Source organism: Panthera uncia, chromosome F2, assembly GCF_023721935.1.
Source record: "Panthera uncia isolate 11264 chromosome F2, Puncia_PCG_1.0, whole genome shotgun sequence".
In the NCBI taxonomy this organism is placed as follows: Eukaryota; Metazoa; Chordata; class Mammalia; order Carnivora; family Felidae; genus Panthera; species Panthera uncia.
The window spans coordinates 1,862,394-1,882,423 of NC_064812.1; the positions used below are offsets into that span (position 1 = coordinate 1,862,394).

The 20,030-nt window shown below is 62.3% G+C and overlaps 1 protein-coding gene across 2 annotated transcripts in view; it reads left to right on the forward strand.

Annotated features, from left to right (window-relative positions):
• TSNARE1 (t-SNARE domain containing 1) overlaps nt 1–20,030 on the forward strand; it is a 150,921-nt gene that overhangs the window by 63,565 nt on the left and 67,326 nt on the right. For both annotated transcript variants that reach the window (XM_049632857.1, XM_049632856.1), the window contains 4 exons: nt 3,048–3,138; nt 5,788–5,862; nt 6,348–6,407; nt 16,236–16,394. In XM_049632857.1, the coding sequence (XP_049488814.1) occupies nt 3,048–3,138; nt 5,788–5,862; nt 6,348–6,407; nt 16,236–16,394 (385 nt within the window). The remainder of the gene's footprint in view (nt 1–3,047; nt 3,139–5,787; nt 5,863–6,347; nt 6,408–16,235; nt 16,395–20,030) is intronic.

Consider the following 20,030-nt stretch of genomic DNA (forward strand, 5'->3'; position numbering starts at 1 on the left):
CCTTTGGAGAAATTTTCATGTTTTGTCTTAGTTATGAAATCTGTTATCATAATAGATTCGTAAAACCTCCTAATAAACTTTTTCATGTTGGAGCTGGAGTCCTGTTCTCTCTTTTAGTCTCGGTATTGGTAATCTGTGAGTTTTTTCCTCAACTTGTCTAGACAGAGTTGTGCAGTTTGTTTTATTTTTGCGTAGTTGACGCGGTGTTTCGAGAGCTGTGCAGCTTTTTGGTACTTTCAAAGAATACCTTGTGATTTTGTGGATCGCTTCTATTACTGGTCTGCTGTACTGCATTAACTCCTGAGCTTCATCGTGTCTGTCGTGTCTCTCCTCTTCTACTTCCTTTGCGGTTGGCGGCTTGCTTCTCGGGCAGCCGTAAGACATTCATTTTCCGTCTTCTCTGCTGTGGGCAGGTGAGCCCCGCTTCCCCTTCCAGGGCCGCTCGCGCCGCGTCCGCGTCTCTCGTCCCTTGAGTTTCATTTCCTCCCGGTTTCCCTCTGTTCATGGCGGCACAGGTGGCCTGCACCAGACGCCGCTCCGCACTGCGTCTCTCGATGGGGTTCCTTATTAAGACGAGCAGCATGGAGGTGGGCCACGTCCAGACGTCCCTGTGGCCCTGGCTGCCCCCCCCCCCCCGCCGGCCCCCCCCCCCCCCCCCCCCCCCGCCTCCGGAGCCCCAGTCACTTCTGGGGTGTGCTGGTTGCCATCCCTCTGTCTGCCGAGGGCCTCAGCAGAGTGGTGTGGTGCCTGGGAAGGGCCGGGTTGGGTAGGGAGGCTTCGCTCGCTGCACGAGCGGTCGCCGTTCCTGGGGGAGACAGCTCACCGCCCCCAGCACGGGAAGCGGCCGACCGTCTCCTCACACTATTTCTGTGTTCTCGCTAGAGGCTCCGCGGAGCCGCGGGCATGGCTGGGCGGGAGCGGGGGCACTTTGTGACCCGTTCCCTGCCAGGAGTTTGGTGGCATCAGGGAGGGCAGAAGTGGAGAGGGCGGTGGGGGCGGGGCGGGGGCGGGGCGGGGGCGGGGCGGGGCGTGCCTGCCCTTCCCAGTTCGCGGAGGCACTTGTCCCACTGCCCCCGCCGCGGCAGCGTCCTCTGTCCAGGCGGCTGCGTGCACCGTCCGTCAGGGTGTCTGAGGAGGTGGCAGTGGGGCATGGGCAGCGAGGCAGGGGTCTGTCCGGCACGTTGGGAGCAGGGGGCCGTGGGACCGTGTGACACAGGTGGGGACTGCACTTCTGCAGGAACACACGCGGCCACGTCGGGGAGCTCAGGGGTCCGGAGGGTGTGGGGGAGCTGCGGGCACCGAGGGCGTGGGGGGGCCGGCGGAAGGCGGCCCGAGTCTGGGTCTGGGTCAGGTCTGAGGACCATGCCTCCCTCAAGAATGAGAGGAGAGACGCTTCGGGAAGAGCGGCCCCAGGGCTTTTTCTGGAGGGACAGAGCTGCCCCGAGCTGCCGTGGGGGGGCCCGCAGAGGGCGGGCTGGGAAGGGGGTAGGGCGGTTTGGGCACATGGACGTTGAGATGTCCGCTGGACCTCCGGGGCTGTTGGAGGGGCTGGGCCCGAGTTCAGGCCCAGGTGTGGGTGTGACTGGGGGACGGCGGCACACATGTGACTTCAGGCCATGAGGCCGCATGAGAACACCCAAGAGTTGAGCCCAGGGAGTGAAGAAGGTGGTCCAGGGTCTGAGCCCCCAGCTGAGACACAAGGAGGTCAGAGGGACGAGGGGCCAGCTGAGCACCTTGTGCAGGATGGCCTCGAGCTGGGAGGGTGCCACGGGGCGTGGGAAGGAGTGTGGGAGCCACGGGGTAGGGGCGGCAGTGTGGGCACCAGGGGGTGGGGGGGAAGTGTGGGGGCCAGGGGGTGTGGGAAGGAGTGTGGGGGCCGCGGGGCATGGGGGGCAGTGTGGGCACCAGGGGGTGGGAGGCAGTGTGGGGGCCACGGGAGGAGGTGCGGCAAGGTGGATGGAGGGCTCGGTGGGTACGACTGTGTTAGTGAACCCTTCCGCTGGCGGAAGGGGGCTCACACGCTGCATCCCCCAGGCCGGCCTGGGGTCTCCTTCCTATCCTACTCCCCCCTTCACCTTCCGGCGTGGGCGACTCCCCCTCTTTATGCCACATGCTTGTACGGCCCACAGGCAGGGGTCAGGGACCCAGGCCCACGTCTGCCAGGCGTCCACCTTGTCAGATGGTGCCCCCGCCCCCACCTCTGCCACACGGGGTCCTGCAGGGAGCAAAGGGGAGCATCAGGCTGCAGCTTGAAGGGTCAGGAGGGCTCTTCTCTGGTGTCTGTCAGGCCCAAAGCCAGGCCAGGGTCCCTTCCTTGCCCCACGTGTGTGCCTGCAGAGGCCCCAGGGCTGGATTTGCCACCCGCCCCCCCCCCCAACTCCCCCCGGCCCCGTGTCACTCCATCCAGAGGGACAGCGGTCAACCCAAGCAGATGAGGGGCTGGTCTTTTCAGTCCCTTCCAGGTCACCCTCGGAACCGTAAATTGCGAGCGGGGGGAGGCCCGGGCCCAGCCTCCCTGTGCTCCTGGGTCAGGAGGTGGGAGTGTCCCCCCAGCCCACAGAGCCGTGGTCCCAGGCGTGTCTGCGGCCCCCCTGCTCCCCCAGGTTCCCGACTGTTGCTGACCCTGGCGGGGGGTGGCCCTCTCCCCAGGGAGGGCTTGTGGCCGGCCTCCTCGTGCTTGCCTGTGGGGTGTGGGGCCGCCGTGCACAGAGGGGGTCCGTCCCGATCCAGGCCTCACTCCTATCGTTCTCTCCCCCTTCCTCACCCCTGTCTCTGCCCCAATTCTCTGCTCCCTGCTGCCTTCTCCGTCTGTGGGGGTGTCTGTCCGTCCCTCTCTGGGCCTCCAATCCTTGTCCCCTCCCATGGCCGCTGTCTCTTGTGCCTCTGGCTCTTTCCTTCCTGGGATTCTCCCCTCCCGTGTTCTCGTTCACCACGCGTGTCTCCTGCCCCCCCCTGCCCCTGCCCTCGTCTGTCTGGCCACCTTTCCTCTCCGTCTCCCCCTCCGTCCGTGCTGGTCCTGCTCCCACCCCCACCCCGTCCTGGCTCAGGCATGCGGCGCAGCAGGGGACCAACAAGACCGTCGCGGCCAGCGCCAGCGCCTTGAAGCAGATGGCAGAGCTCCTGCGGGGCTGCTCCCGGGTAGGTGGTCCTGGAGGCCGTGGGAGGGGGGCCGTGGCGGGGGGCCCCGGGGACACTGACATGCCCAAGATGCCCACGCCGGCCTGGGATCGGCCAACGTGGCTGCACGGGCCGGAGCTCAGCGCGCTCACTGGGCGCCCACTGTATGCTGGGCGCTGCTGTGGAGTCCGTGTCCCTGCTGGGTCATCCCGACGGAGACGGATGAACTCCCCCCCCCCCCCCCCCCCCCCTGCCACCCAGCCTGCCAGCCCTCACCCTCTTTGTCACCACCGTCATCTCTGTCCTCGCCAACGCCGCCGCTCGTCATCAGAGCACAGGCATTACCGCTGTGGTCACCTTCACAGCCCTGACCCTCATCACATCTCCCTGTGGCCCTCCCCCCTGCAGCCCCTCCCCCATGGCCACATCCCCTCTGTCCTGCAGCCCCTCCCCCCACAGCCCCTCCCCTGTCATCTTCACCGTCGGCCTCTTACTTCCCTCCACCCCCATTTGCTAGGTCAGCGCACCCCTGTCTGCTGTCCCTCCCCGCCCTGCCCAGTCCCCAAAGGCTGGAGGGCGCTTGTCACGAAACGGTAAATACCCTCAGACCCTCAGCCGCCACAGAGCGGGATCGTGCTCTTAAGTTGTAGTTTTTCCCTGCCCGTCACACGGTGCCGGGGCCCCCTCCCGCTGCCTCGGCTGACGCGGGTTCTGGGGACGCTCGAGTCCGGCCTCTGCAGAGAGAGGCGGGACGCTGGTGAGGAAGGCGCACCGTGGCTTTCCGGTGGAATGCCTGAGATGCCAGCTGTGCTGCCTGAGGTCCGCTCAGTGACGGAGGCCGGTGCAGAAGCCACGTGTTGTGTCATGTGGCCCCGTTCGCACAAAGGGTCTGCAAGATGCAGACCGGGGCGGACAGCAGGGGTGGGGGCTGCGTGGCCGGAGGGGAGGTGGGACGGCCCGCGGGGCCCCGGGAGCTCTCTGGGCCGGTGGACGGCACGGGGAACGGTGCTTTTGTGGTGTTGGCCACGTGCGTGGCCTCCTCACGCGTGGCGTGGCTCTTTGCTCGTGGGCTCCGTGTTGCCTCCTTCATCCAAGAGCACGTCTCCGGGGCCTCCCGTGCGCAGCTCTGCACGTCGCATTCGCGTTGGGCGCTCCTGGCGTCTGCGCATTGCTGTTCCCACCCCCGTTTATATGGAAGGACCCTGAGGCTGGGAGAGGGCCCCGCCCCGAGCTTTGCAGCCCCAGGGAGGAGCCTTGGCTAGATCGCAGCCCTGGTCTTTCTGGGGCCAGAGTCCGTGGTGTTGCCAGTGTGCACCCTGGAGGCCAGGGATCAGAGCTTGAATCCCTCGGGGGTCAGAGGGATCGCTTTTAGCCTAACGTGTCCTTCCTTGTGTCCAGCCACCCGCCCGCGTAAGAACCCAGCACACACTGAGCACCTACTCTGTGCCCCTGGGAGAAGGACACAAGTGGGGTCCCCTCTGAGGCGCTCGTGGTCCCGTGGTAGCACACGTGGCCGGAGGGGCTGCAGGGGCTGCTGTCCCCGCAGAAGAAAGGCCATGCCCTCACATGGGCTGCTGCTGGGTCTCACGGACCGGAGAGCCGGAGGCGTTTTCTCAGTGCCTGGGCTCTTAGCTCTGTCCCGAGTGCGCGTGTGGGGCCCCTCGCAAGGGCCTGAGCCGGACGCTCAGACAGGGCTCCGCAGACCCGCGCCTGCTGGCATCGTTGAGGGTGAACAGCCTGCCTGCGCGGCCGCAGCTGGTCCTCCGCGGGCTCGCATGGGGGCGCAGGGTGGTGGTGGGGAGGGGTGGGCACCAAGCCCAGGGGCTGAGTTCAGGTTGGAGGTGCCCAGGTTCCTCGTCGGTGTCCCGTCCTGGGGCGAGGGCACAGGGCGCCGGTGTGACTTTGTCTGTGCTGGTGCTGCGTGGAGGGAGGGGAGGGGAGGGGCTCCTGGCGGCCTGTGGAGCTCACACGACCCCAGCAGGCAGCCTTCAGGGCTTGCTCGTCCTTCCCTGCTCTGGAAGTATGCCCGAGCGCCACTTTTCTGCCAGGCGTCCTTCTGGGCACCAGGGCGCACCGGCAAACACACCAAGTCCTGTTCGGTGCAGGGGTGAGGCCGTGCGTGCTGCCAAGCTCAGTGGTGAGGGGGACGGTCCGACACTGGGGGCGTCAGCTGCAGCCTTGCGTGTGGTTGGGTGCAGGGCTCTGGGTCAGTGGCCTGGCTCTGGGGCCTGGCTCCACCACCCGTGTGGCCTTGAACCGGCCCCGTGGAACTCGGACTGAGGTCTCCCGAGCCCTCAGGTAGCGAGACGTTGTGCGGACCAGACACGCGTATGGTGTCGGCCCAGCGCCTGGCTCCGCGGCGGGTGCCGAGGGCGTCGTGCGTGGGATCGCGGGGGGAGGCGTCTGCGGGGACGCAGGCCGAGCCCGTGGAGCCCGTGCTGGTGTCTGAGGTGGCACGAGACGGCATGGGGCGAAGTGGATGGGGCCGAGCCCCGTTCCCAGGGCAGAGGCGTGATGGCAGTGTGGGGCCGGATGGGGGCTGGGGGGACGGTGCGGCCCGCGCCCTGAGGGACGGGGGGCCGAGGAGCGTGAGGAACTGAGCGGCTGGAGGAGGCCACGGGGCAGGATGGGGCCTCGGCTGCCTGTTGAGGCCACACTCCCTCTTTGCAGCAGGAGCGTCTCCAGCTGGACCGCCTCAGAACTCAGCTGTCGGATGCCATTCAGCGCTACGGCGCGGTGCAGAAGGTGAGGCACCCCTGGCGGGGGCGGCCGGCCAGGCGGGGGTGGGTCTCGGTCCCTCGGGCACCCGCTCGGGCCCTCTTGTCCCCGGGCTGGCCTGGTGTGGTTCTGGCCCCCAGAGCAGAGGGCTGGGCCGGGAGCCACAGGCTCCCCATGTGTGCAGTGGAGGAACCTTACCGTCTGGTGCCCAGGAGGCATCAGCAGAGCCCTGCCGGGAGGTGGGAAGACGGGAGACCCTCGTCCTGACGGAAGGACACGGAGACCCGGAGCTTAAGAGTGTGGGAGGGGGCCGCCCCCTGGGTTGTCGGCAGAGCCCGTCCAGGTGCCCGGCCGAGCACCCGGCTTTCCTGAGACCTGGGACGTCTCCCTCCGGCCGCGGAGCTGACGTGTGCGTTGCTGTCGGTGACCGTCCCGTACTGCGTGCTCAGCTGACCATCTCTTCTCTCCTCCCCACCCTTCTGTTCCTCCCGTCTCCCTCTATTATTTAACAGAAAATTGCAGAAAAGTCCAGAGCCCTGCTTCCCGCCGCTCAGAGGGGCGGCACGCAGCAGGTGGGTGCTGAGGGACCGCCACAGTCGGGGGGCGTTAGGTGACGGCACAGAGTCCACTCGCTGCCCTCGGTGCTTGGGGAGGCGTAGGGGCCGCCGAGGGCAGAGGCCCCATCTGGGGGAGGGGGATGTGACTTGACGAAGGACCTTTTAGAAAGCCGGTATTCTGGCCTCAGTCCTCCGGCGCAGGCTCGAGACGGGGTACTGGGGGCTGACCGTCTGCTTGCCTTCAGGACGGGCTTGTTCCCGCCAGCCCTCCCCGGGGGAGAAACGGGTAGAAACTGGAGTCCTACACGAACAGGGCAGGGAGTGGACGGGAACCGCGTCTGAAGGTGCAGTGGCTGAGACTTCTCCAAAAGTGTCCGAATATTTCAAGCCACGGGTTGAAGAGCCTCCGTCATACAAAGGATGAATTTACCCTGTTCCTTAAAAACCACCCTTACTTGTATCATAATAAGATTTTGAAAACCTAAGACAAAGATAAAATCCTAACAGCAGATTAAAGCCTGAGGAAAGAAGTCATGTTATTTTATTTTTTAATGCTTGTTTATTTGTTTTTAATGTTTATTTATTTTTGAGATAGAGACAGAGCATGAACGGGGGAGGGTCAGAGAGAGAGGGAGACACAGAGTCTGAAACAGGCTCCAGGCTCTGAGCTGTCGGCACAGAGCCCGACGCGGGGCTCGAACTCACGAGCCGCGAGATCATGACCTGAGCCGAAGCCGGACGCTCAACCGACTGAGCCACCGAGGCGCCCCAGTGTTTATTTATTTTTGAGAGAGATAGAAACCGAGTACAAGTGAGGGAGGGGCAGAGAGACAGGGAGACACAGAATCCAAAGCAGGCTGCAGGCTCTGAGCTGTCGGCACAGAGCCTGACGCGGGGCTCAAACTCACGAGATGCGAGATCATGACCTGAACTGAAGCTGGACGCTCAACCGAGTGAGACACCCAGGCGCCCCAGAAGTGATGTTATTTTTAAAGGAGCGACAAGACTCACACCCGACTCTAAGGTAAATCAGGAGAAGCCAGAGGACAACGGGCAGAAAGTAATCGCTCACGTGGAAGTTTGCATTTGGTGAAGATAGTTTTCAGAAATGAAGGTTGAATGAAAACATTTTTAGAGAAACACAAACCGAGGGCATTTATCGTCAACAGAACTCTGACGGTAGCAGAGGGAAAGTGGTCCCAGGCGGACGTGCGGCAGCAGGAAGGGACGGTGCGTCCCGGGAACGCTGACGTGAGGACGCGTGTGAGGCAGTGCGGCTGGTGAATGGTGGCCCCGGCCGTGGGGCCTGGCTGTGGGGCAGGTGGAAGCGCTCGGCCGGCGGCACAGGACGAGGAGTAGCTGCGAGAGAGCGTGCGGCGTCCCCGTCCTCTGAGGAGTGACCAGAACCCTGATCTGAGGCGGCTGCCTGTTGCGTTAGGCAGGTGACACTAAAGGACAGCATAAGAACATGAATTATAAACTAAGAGGAACATACGAGATGACGAAGGATTAATTTAAAAGAAAACACGGGTGTCTGAGTGGCTCGGTCGGTTAAGTGTCCTTCTTTTGGTTTTAACTCAGGTCATGATCTCACGGTTTGTGAGTTCAAGCCCTGCATCAGGCTCTGCACTGACAGCACAGAGTCTGCTTGGGATTCCCTCTCCCTCTCTTTCTGTCTGTGTCTGTCTCATGTTCTCTCTCTCTCTCAAAAATTTGGAAAGAAAGCAAACAAAGAGAAAAATCAACAAAAAGCAGGAAGGAAAGTAGGAAACAAGTTGCACCATGGTAGACTTATAGCAAATTCACTTATGACTGTAGGAGACTGGCCTAACCCCTCTGATGAAAAGGCACACGTTGTCAGATCTGGGGAAAAGAAAAAAGTAGTGCTTGTAAGCAGCACACTTGAAATCCAGGAGAATGTTGAAAATACAAGGACGGTCAGAGATAACTATGAAACCAAAGAAGACTTGTGTCCGGTGCTAATATCTGAACGAACGAGTCCGTGTGAAGAAATGTCGCTGCCGACAGAGGTGTGCTTCACGGGGATGACACGGTAATTCAGATGTAAGATGTAATTCTGTATAGGTGCCTAATCACAAAGCCTCAAAACACACAAGACAGAACTGATAGTAATAAAAGGAAAAATGGCAAATCCACAACCGTAGTTGGGAGTTTTAACACAGTCGTCCAAATGACTGATGAGGTGAACGGAGGAAAGTTCAGTGAGGATCTAAAAGACTCGTCACAGTTAAGGAATACACTCCGCCCAAGTGGACATGTCACTGCAGCCAGCCACAGGGGAGCGAGCGTTCTCTGCAGGTGCACGGCACATGCCGAGTCCAGTCTCGACGGATTCCAGAGGGTTGGTGGGACCCTGAGAACACTCTCAAGGTGGCGCAGTTAAAGTCACATTTGGTAACAAAAAGGAAATTGCCACGCTTGAGAAGTGAAAGAATACAGTTTGAAGGAACCCATGAATCAGAGAAGAAGTCACAGCAGAAATTAGAAACCATCGTGAACAAAAATGAGAGTGGCACCGAGTTAAGACCTGTGGGTGCAGCCAAGGCAGCTCCCAGAGGGAAACTCACAGCTTTAAAGTCTTCCACTAGGAAAGAAGGAAGGATGAAAAATCACAGATCTGATTCTCAATCTCAAGAAGCTAGAAAAGCAACAATAAATTAAATCCTAAGAAAATGTATAGGAAAAAAACCCCAGGAATCAACGAAGGGTAAAATAGATACATAGTAGACAAATTCAACAAAGCCAAAATTTGACTTTTTAGAAGGATTAATGAAAATAATGAACTCCTACAAGATTAATCACAATACAGAGAGAAAATACAAATTACTAATATCATGAATGACAATGAGTGTAGCACGGGTCCTGCCAATTAGAAATAACGGAGGTATGACGATACTGTGATACAACTTTATGCCAATAAATTTGACAACTTAGGTAAAACATAAATTGTTTTAGGAAAATGTAAGTTACCAAGACATACGGAGTCTGAAAAGTCCGGTGTGTATTAAAAAAATGAAATCAATAACTAAGTAATTTCCATAGTTAAAATCCCACCAAGAAAACCGTAGACCTAGATGGTTTTATCGGTGAATTCTTCCAGTGTTTGAGGAGTAAGTATTACCAGTTTATACAAACTCTTAAGTATCTTAAAAATCAAGAGGGAACACCTCCCACCTGGCCTCCACCAGACCTTGATTCCAAATTCTTCCGAGGATATCACAAAAAGGAAAGTAACACGTTCTCTCGTGAGCACAGGAGCAAAAGCCCTAGCCAAATCACGAATAGACCGAATCTAGCAATATGTGACATCATTATAAAGTGGGTTTAGTCTGGGAATGCAAGGTTAGCTGACATCCAGAAATAACCTGCGTCAGCTGCCATGTTAATGGAGTAAGTAAGAAAATGTACTTGATGGTCTCAGTAGGGAAGATCACTTGGTGAACTTCAGCACCCATTTAGGGTGAGGAGAGAGACTCTCGGCGGACGGGTAGGTAGGAATGCCTTTAGTCTGATGACGGGTGTCTTCAAAAGCCCCACAGTTAGCATCGCACCTCCTGGGGAGATGTTCAGATCTTTCCTCCTGCGACCGCGGACAAGACCCTGTGTCTAGTCGTATCCCCTCTACTCCCCGCTGCGCTGGAGGGCGTGTCCAGTGCACTAAGACATGAAAAATAAATGAAAAGTAGGAGAATTGGGGCGGAGGAAAGCACTTCAGAGACATGACTGCATTACTAGAAGAGGTGATCGGATCTGCAGATAAACTTAGAATTAGTGAGTGGCTGTAACAGGGTCAGTAGACAAGAAAACATCATGCTAGCGAAAGACAGCTTGAAAGTGAAATTTAAAACAGTGATGCCCCTTGTATTAGCATCAAAACTAAAAGAGGCCTTTGAGCGGCTGTTTGAACAAGAGTCCCGCCCTGCAGTGGGGAATGGAAGGTCCGTTCGGGGCTCGACGCCGGACCGGCCGGGGGCTGGAACTGGGAAGAAGGATCCTGTTGAGCAGATGACCAGTCCAAGTGCAGACACCCCAGCCCCTGCATCCCGGTGTCGGGGTCGCCAGGGAAACGGTGCCGTCAGTTACCGATGCAACAGTGCCGTGCTCACACAGAGACTAGCTGGCAAGGCCAGCTCCTGCGGTGGGCATGTCCTCCGTGGCCAGTGGGGCCCTCCTGGTGATGAGGCGGGGTCGTTGGCTTGCACGCGTCCCTCTTGTGCTGCAGCGACGGGCCCCTGTCCACCCTGCCCCCGCCCCCCACCCGCAGTGGGCTTGGCGGAGTGCCACGTGATGCAGGTGCTTTGGCCGAACAAAGGAGGACGAGTTGAGTCTGAAACAGGGAAGGACGTTGTCGTCCAAGGCGCCAAGCCCGGCACAGCTGTGAAGGCTCTGTCTCTTGGTGAGAAAGTGCCCCAGGCCACGGCCCGTTCTTACGTGGCCGAGAGGGGCCGGGAGCCCGCGTGCACGCGACTGCCGTCGCCAGCAGATCCTTTACCGTAACCCACCCCGTGCACAAAGAGCACTTCAGCTGGATCACAGACATACATGTGAAGGATAAAGCAGCGAAGCTTCTAGAAGATACCATAGGGGTCTATCTTCACATCTTTATGGTGAGCTAACGTTTCTTACACAGATGAAAATGTACTAAGTATAAAGAAGAGACTTTGTTAAATTAATGCACCCTGAAGAGAGTGAAGAAGGCGACCTGTGGCATTAAAGAAGGTGTTTACATAACGCGCACCTGAAAACGATTTATGTCCGTAACATGTAAAGGTCTCCAACAAACCAATAAGAGAAAGGCAGACAGCTGCTTTCAAAAACCTAAAAGGATGAAAGCCATAGGCACGTCACAGAAGGGGACGTCCAAATGGCAGGTGGGGACACGTGTGCTCAGCATCTGCCATCAGAAGAGGGAAAGTGACCCCACGGTGCTGTCACCACACGTCGCCCTGTACCACCAAAGTAACTAAGAACAGTCAGACACGCAGGAAAACACCCAGTCTGGTGAGGATGTGGGGCGGCCGGCAGCCTCGTGTCCTCCCACTGGAGGCGCGGAGCGGCGCCGCCACTCGGGGACGCCGAAACGTTCACTGGAGTCACGCGTTTTCTTTCCCGTGACCTCGCCGTTCCACCCCAAGCACAGAGCCGGGGGAGACGCACACGTGTGCCCACCAGAGGTCACACTGAAGAATGCCCGTGGCAGCCGGACACGAGACAGCAGACTCCTGGGAAGGGAGCCAGCCTTCAGCGGAACGGCGAGATCTTCAGTGCGGAATTCACGCGCAGAAGCCTGTCGCCAGCCAGGCCCCCCGGTGTGACCTCGGACAGGATGGCGAGCCAAAGAAGCCTGAAACCGAGGAGGACAGAGATCAAAAGTAGGTCAAAGTGGTGGGCAGTGTTAGAAGCCAGACGGTGTTTTCCTGGGCTGGAGGCAGCCGAATGACCGGGGGGCTGGAGCGGCCCTTCTGGGGTGCTGGGACGCTGGCAGTGCTCGCGGTCTCTCCCGTCTAAGAATTCAGACCCGTATGCTTCTGATTTGGGCATCGGACTGTACGTAGATGTGTTGTGTTTCAGCAGAATTTTTAGAAAAGGAAGGGAAGGGTCAGCAGTGCTTCTGAGAAATTGTGAAAGATCAGGTTATTTCCGGGAGTTCTGCAGACTGGAAATGACGCGATGACAATCGTCCCCTGTTCGACGCGGGCACCATTGCTGCCCCTATGCCGCAGACTGTGTGGCTGCTGTCTGCCGGCGGCGGTCCTGGCGGGAGTGAGGGGTGCCCGGCGGCCCCCTTCTCCCATCTGAGCCGAGTGTCCGCCCTCTGGGCCGTGGCTGGCGGCCACGTGGGCCAGTCTCAGACCAGGTGAGGCCCAGGCGGTGTGTGTGGGCTGGCTCCCGCCCCTCACGGGGGACCGTCCGCAGTCTGTGCTGCCGTCGGCCGGCTCGGCACGGATTTCCACCGGAGGTGCGCATGGCCGCGGCCGCGGTGGGAAAAGCACGCCTCACCTTCCTGTGCTCCCCGGAAATCCTGCCTCACTGCCCCGCTGGGCACAGGGCGGGAGGGCCCCGGCTCTGTTATTTCATGTGGGTGTTGGGGGAAGGGTTGCTACAGTCCTGCCAGTTCCGACGTTCTGGGCTTTGACAAGTCTCCAGAAACTTCCGTTAGCTCACAAACAGAGTCATTTACTCTGTGGGGAAATTGATGACCAGGCTTGGGCTGCGAAACAGAAGCAGTTTTCCCAGGCCTGGGACCGGCTCGCACCCTGACCCCTGCCCTCCCACGGGTCACGGGTGTTCCTGCGCGGAGCCCAGGGTCGGAGTGCGCGAGAAAGTGGCCCGTTTCCCAGAGCCCCCGGGAACCCTGGGACCCTGGTGTGCCTCCTCCCCGCCTCCCTGAAGGCGCCGCAGGCCTTGGTTCTTCTCACGGGAAACCACTCACAGCCCCGAGGTCCGGCAGTCACGTTGGTTTGTGGGTCTCTTCCGTGCAGAGCGGGACCCAAACCGTCGGCCTTGGAGGGAGGAGAAAGCCCTCTTTGTTGGCCGCCTCTTGAGCTGGAAAACCATCACAGGGCTGTCCCCTCCACGCCGGCCCCAGCGTCTTGCCAGCAAATCCCTAATCCCCAAATCGGGTCTTTGTGAGGAGAATAAAGGGACACTTTCTGATCCTTGCACGAGATCAGGCGTTCAAGCCATTTCTTGCTGCCCTGTCTTGTCACGAGCCGCTCAGGGAGTGCGGCCCGTACCTGGGGAGGCGTGGGTGGGCCGTACCCCGGGAGGTGAGGGCACCTGGGGAGGCGAGGCACGCAGACGCCCTTTGCTCCCAGCTTTCGTGCTGCTTCCGCGGGGCCCCAGACTCCGGGGGAGGTCACGTGGTGCCCCGTGGCACGTCTGTCACGGGTGTGTCTGACTGCTTCCGTTAGTGGGTCTGTAGGGGTCCTTGTATAGGAGCACTGTGGTCTTCCAGTCCCTTCTCCGGGAGCAGATGCAGTGAGGGTTCCTGTGTCCTGTCCCCGGCTGCACAGTGAGGGGGCCTCGGGGCAGCTGTCACCACGGGGGATTGTCGCATGTCCCTGGGAAGCACCAGGCCCTGTGGAGCCTCCCGCTGCTGCTCTGGGATGGCCTGGGGGGGCGGGGGGGGGGGGGAGGCGGTGCACACGCTCCCGTCTGGGGGCGGCACCGTGGCTTCCACGCAGGAACCCGCGTCTGTGTCCCGAAGCCTGCCTGCGCTCACCTCCTTTCCTTGTGCGCCTGCGGACGACAGTGAGGTTTCCCGTCCTGACCCCGGGGTGGGGTGTCAGCCCCGTGCCGTGGGGGTAGACCCTGGGCTGGGGGATCCGGGGAACTCCCCAGGGCCTTGCCACCCGGGCCAAGGCGCCGGCAGGCAGCAGGGGGGCCCCACAGGGTCGCTCCTGGGGGGGGCGCTGCTGTGTGGCGGGCACCCGGGGGTGTGGGGTCGTCGTCCCATTCTGCAGATGAGGACGCCGAGGCCCGGAGAGCGTGCCGGCAGGCGCTGGGCCAGACGCCGTGGCTCGGCTGCGTGCCAGCCCCTCCTGGCACCGCTCGCTTCCTCCCGCCCACACCGGGAAGGGGGGGTGGTAATTGCCACCTTGGACCAGTAGTGCTTGTCAGCGGATTTTTTGGTCTTTTATTTTATATTCACGTATCCACGTATTTATTTATGTAAAGGCCTCTGCTGACTCTGGGGGAAGGGGCTCTGCCCGTGGCATGTGGACTGGGGGAGGACGTGGGCTCTGGAAGGAGAGCTGGGTGAGTGCGGGCCTCACGGTGCCTTCCTTGCACGAGGGTGAGCGCGTCCACCGCACGGGGCGTGGGTGGCACTGGAGAGAGCACCTGTCCCTCCGGGGCTCCTAGCGGTGGTTCCGTGGTCACGAGGGCCTCCCACAGGCAGGTCGCCCGGGCCGTCCAGCCGTCCCTGTGTTTCCTCGGTGTCGTCGCACATGCACACGTGGCTTTCAGGGTGTCCTGGGCCTGCCCGTGCTGGCGTCGGTGAGAACTGCGCTGAAGCCTTTGTGTCTGTGCACGGAGCTCCTGGCGTCCGTCCGCCGTGTCCCCAGGCCTGACGCAGGGTGGGCGGTCACGGGCCCTGAGCGCGCACGGCACAGGCTGTGTTCTCCCTGCTGCCCAGGTCATCTGAAGGCCGCCTGGCGGGCCGTGGTGGCTGTGGCACGGCCAGCATCCTGCCACGTGGCCGAGTGGCACAGGAGAGCAGGAAGGTGGTCTCGTCATGAAGGGAGAGGAGAGGATAGGCAGGTGGTAGCTTCTGAAGCCTCCTTGCGGGCTGACCACCGCAGAGCGACGTGGAGTCTGGGGAGGGAGGCCCCGAGACGGACGTCCCGCCCTGCATTTCGGCCCCGGCCCGTCGCCGGCACACACGAGGGGCTCAACGGAGCTTGGGGCTGGCACTGGGTGACTGGGGGCGGCAGCTGTGTCCTGCTCTCTGTCTCTGGGCAGGAGGAGGAGCCGTGGGGCCGGATGGAGGGCAGGAGGGGAGCTGAGGAGGCCCCGGTGCGGCTTGGGGCGCGGAGTCAGCTGGGGAGGAAGCTGCTCCAGCCGTGGGCTCAGGCTCGCGCCCCCCTGCCACTCCTGGGCTGGGTGCACCACGGAGCCTTCAGCTGGGTTTCACTTGCTGCCTCTTGTGGGTTCCTTGGCCTCTCGGCCCCAGTGTCCTCGTTCGTAAAACGGGCCCATAGTGCTTTGTCTTTTGCAGGCGGTCAGGAGTGTCAGAGACAGCTGGCTCGAAGGAGATTTGACACTGGGGGGCTGGGGGTGGGACCTGGGGCTGCCAGGTGGCTCCGCCTGTCCTGCAGCCTTCCCGGTTGCCCTTTTGATGTCTTTCTCTTACACACACATGCACACACGCGTACCCACACTCACCTCTCTGACATGAAGGAGAGCTTGACTGACCCGGGGGTGGCGGGCGGGGGGGGACCTGGGCTGTGCCGGGCCCGGCATCCTGATGGGGGCAGGGCCGAGGCGCGCACATCCTTTGCGTGAAGTCACAGCTCCGGCGTGGGGCTCACCCCTGCCTCCCGCTCTCCTCTCCCCTGTGCGGTGCCCAGGGTGGAGACAGCACCCCCCCAGGCACCCCAGCTCCCCCACTCAGGACCTGACACTCGCCTCGCTTGTACTCAGAGTATCCTGTCGGAGAGCAGATGGTTAATGGAAGGGAAGAGCCGCCATTTTACTGGATCCCCAAATTTGGTAAACTAAAGAAATCAGTAAAGAATGAAACCACGTGAAAAACCCTCTGGCTTCTCTTCCCCGCGGCCTGGTCACAGCGAAGGGGTTCGCAGGACGACACGCGGTCCCCGGGGGCACGCACCCCCAGCCGTGTGGGAGCCCACGCCTCGGTTTCCGCAGCTCCCGCTGGGACCCACGGCCACCTCTGGAACCGGTGGGTGCATGGCCTCCCGTGAGAAGCTGCGGTTTGTGTTGGTGTGTGAACAGGTTTCACCAGGAGCTGGGGATGCCGGGACTCATGTGCTCCCGCGGGGTTGTGGGGGTCTGCCGGGGGCGCCCCGCAGCCGGGCCTGGGATGGCCAGAGGCCGGCAGGGCGTGTCCACCAGACGCTGATCGCTGGGGCAGCCCTGTGAGGGCGTCCCCCCCAAGGCGGCCTGCCAGAGGCCCCGTCGGGGGTGCAGAACCCGGGCCGTGGAGTGCGGGGTGGGGGGGCGTGCACAGCCCCGGAGGCTCCTGGTGCCCAGAGCCGAGGCTTAGCCCCGACGTGGAGCTGCCGCTGCCGGCTCGGGACAAGGCCATTTCCTGGGCCGCACCCGGGCTAACCGGCCTGTCTCTGTTGCCAGCAGAGTCCCCGGGCCCCTTTTGCTGAGCTGCCCGACGATGAAAAGATCTTTAATGGGGGTGACGGCATGTGGCAGGGCCAGGAGCAGGCGCTGCTTCCCGAGATCACCGAGGAGGACGAGGAGGCCATCCGGCTGCGCGAGGAGGCCATCCTGCAGATTGAGGTGAGGCCCTGGCCTGGCGAGTGTGCGCGTGTGTGCAAGCAGGGGCGTGACCGTGTGAATCCCTGTACCGGTGGCCCCTGTCTCTGGACACCGGAGGTGCATCGGGAATGCAGGAGGGCTGCTGGCCCTGCCAGTGGGGGGCTTGAAGCCCTGTGAGCCCCGCCCCCCCTTCTCCCCTGGGCCTCCCTCTGCTCATCTGCAGGGGGAGGGGGAGCCTCTTGCAGGGGCTGGGGTTCTGGACAAACGTCCTCTGAAAGCAGCTTTGTCTAGAGAAACAGGGACCTGGGCAAGGTGGTAAACTGAGTCACCAGCTCAGGACCCGTTGCCGCATCTCCTGTCCCACCCTGAAGGAGGTGGATGCCCCCCCAGAGAGGCGGGGTTCGGCCCCTTACTTCTGGGGTCCCCCCACTGCAGCCGCTGCCTCGGTGAAGCCCCCACCCCCTCACCCTGTCCTGCTCCCCCAAGGGGAAGGTGCACCTGCTCGGGGCCCTGGCAGGAGGCAGCACCGGAGACAGGCCTCTGCTCTCCCTGAGACACCAGATAAGGACCAAACACACGCACGCCCACGCCTCTCTGTTGGCACAGCAGGACTGACTTTCTGCCAGAGGCTGACGAGGGAGTCCAGGCATGGTCACCCTTAAAGACATGGGGGGCTGGGGTCCCTAGAGGGGGATCTGCTGTTGTCTCTGGCTCAAGAACTGAGGTCCTGCAGGAAGGGCCCGCAGCCCTGCTGGTACCGTGGGCGGTGGGGGCAGGGACAGGGGCCAGGCTGCTCTCCATGATGGGGCCTCGTGCTGGCGCCCAGGGAGCTGACCCTGCCGACCAAGTGCATGGCCTGGGGCCCCTGAGTAGGTCGAGGGCCCACCTCTGAGGTGGGCTGTGGGGTTCCTTGTGCCCTGCTGTGGTTCTCTGTGTGGTGAGCATAGGTGGAGGGGTGGGCTTCACCAGGGGTGATGGGCCCCACGTGGAGGCCTGTGCGGGGCAGCCGAGCTGGAGGGGCCTGGGGCTGCGGGCCAACCTGGGGCCTGAATCCGGCCAGTCCTGTCTGTGGGCCTCGGAGCCTGACGGGGGTCAGCGGGGGACTGCACGGACTGTGGCCAGCTGCGTGCTGAGCCTCAGTTCCCTCCTCTGCCCCACGAGGGTGGCGTGGGAGCAGCCAGGGGCTTGCCATGGTGCTCCCAAGGCCGCCTGCCAGTGCACCTGCGACGTCCCCTCTCCCTCCCCCAGTGCTGCAGCTGGTCCCAGTGACAGCTTCTCCATGTGATGAGTGAGCCAGGGGCAGAGGCCAGGCTGGAGTCCCAGGGACAGACGGGTGTCCCCCGGCCCCCACGGGGCCAGCCTGGAGCCTAGCTGCTCAGGGTGATGGGGGTTGTCTGTCCAGAGCTGGAGAGGACAGCGGACCGTGGTGTGGGCGGGTTGTGGGGAGCAGCCTCAGGAGACACAGGGGTGGCTCACACTTGAGCTGCTGGCAGCTTCCCTGTGGAGCTGAGCAGGCTCTTGCCACCCCCACAACCTGCCCCCCACGGTCTCCCCTTTGCCTCTGGTTGCTAGCCTGTTATTGTCCAGCAGAACAGGGGCCTCACCTGTCAGGTGTCCGGCCCAATCCCCAGGGCCCTCAGCAGCTTGCTCGACAGATGTGTTGAATGAACCCAGACAAGTGGTCAGCCCCCCACCACAGGGGCCACTCCCCCTAGCGATAGAGGCCTGTGTCCTACACCCATGTCTGGGCCGCCCTCCTCCAGGCCGGGTAAGGACCCCCGTAAGCAGCCTGTCATCCTCTAGTGGCTCCCATGTGGGAAGTTGCTCCTGTCCACCAGGGTCATCAGCTGCTGCCCTTCAGCTTGCTGTCCAGGAGGGTCTCTGCCTGCTTGCCCAGCCCTGGACCTGCTTTTTGGCCAGGTGGCTGTGCAGGGCTGGGAAGGGGGCCTGGAGCCCCACAGACGCGGTGCCATCACCCGTGTCCTTTCCCCGCCGGCCCCACGCAGGGTCCCTGTGCCCAGACCGCTGGCCCAGAAAGCTGTAAGCAGTGTCCCTGTATCCCTTGCTTTCATCCAGCTCTGCTGCTTCCGCTTCTCCAGCGGAAGTGCTTGGCCCTGGGACGGGGTAGCCCCGCCCCCCCCCTCCCGGCTTCAGCCCCGCCCAGCTCCGCTCTCCCCAGCTCCACCCCGCCCTAGTCTGCCCTGCCCCGCCCAGCTCCGCCCTGCCACGCCCCTCCCCTCCCAGCTTCAGCCCCGCCCAGCCCCGCCCTCCCCATCTCCACCCCTCCCTACTCTGCCCTGCCCAGCTCCGCCCCGCCCCCTGCCCAGCTCAGCCCCGCTCAGTTCCCCCCCCACTCTGCCTTGCCTAATGCAGCCCTGCCCAGCCGCACTCAGCTCCGCCCTTAGCCCTGCTCCGCCCTGCGCTGCCTCGCCCTGACCCATTGTGCCCTTCCAGTGCCATGCCCCTGAGAGCCCTGCTCAGTCCGGCTCCTCCCTGCTCACAGATGACCTTAGCACAGCTGTCCTCTGTCCTGACCCCTGGCCTCCTGGGCCTGGACTCTGCGTGCTTTCCCAGCCTGGGCTCCATCCTCATGCCACCAAGTGCCGGCAGGCCTGTGGCGGGCCCAGGCCTTCCCTGGGCCTCACATCCCCTCCCGTGGGAAGCACTGGCTGGCTGTCATCAGGCTGCCGGAGTTGTGGAGTATGAGAGCAGGGCTGCAGGGCTGCCTTGTAGGGCTAGCGTGAGACACCCCTGCCCCAGACACTCTCCCTCACGGTCTGGAGGCCCGGGCTGGTGGCCTCCCCCTTCTGTTCCCCACGGGGAGACTAGGGTTCAGAGGGAGAGCTCTGGGGACACCCACCCACAGAGAGCTGCGTCTGGCTGTGTCAGGAGCCTCACCGCCCCAGGGACGGCCGCGCTAGGCCTTCGGGCTCAGACGGCCCTTTCCAGTGAGAAGCTCAGGGCCGGAGCCCTGTACCCGCCCGCGAAGGGAGCCGTGCCAGCCCGGGCACCCTGGTCCCAGGCACGCGCTCACAAGTCAGGGCCCCGTCCGCCACTTCCCGATGGGGGAGGCCACGCTGCTGGGGCCCACGCGGCCCGGGCCCTGGCCCCTCCTGGGGGAGGTGAGCAGCGCACTTGCAGGAGCCAGGTCGGCGGGTGAGTCCCTCCCACAGGGAGTGGAGGGGGCTGGGACACAGCCCACTTTCCACGGGGCTAGCTCTTGGCCTCCTTGGGGCTCCTTCTCCTGGCCCCTGATTTGGAGGTGGGTGGTCTCTGGCTTCCAAGCCTAAGGCCCCTTCCTGACGTTGGTCCCAGATGGGCCAGGCCCTAGGTGACCCCAGACCTCCCAGGGTTCCAGGGGGCAGGGTGTCAGGGATGCTGGGGCAGGTGTTGGTGCCTGGCAGCCTCCGGGCCAGCGGCCCCGTCAGTAGAGCAGAGGGAAGGAAGGGAGGGACTGCACGTCCCAGTGGGAGCTCAGGCTTTAACTGGGCGTGGGCGGGAAGAAGCAGGATCCACGAGCCACACAGTTAAGTCGTGTCTAGGAGCTGCTGCCCCTTCCCACCGTGGGTCGGCGGGTGACGGGCGGTGGAGCGTTCTGTCCCCAGGCCCACGTGCTGCCCCTTGCCAAAGCTGTGCCAAAGCCAGTGCCGGCACTGC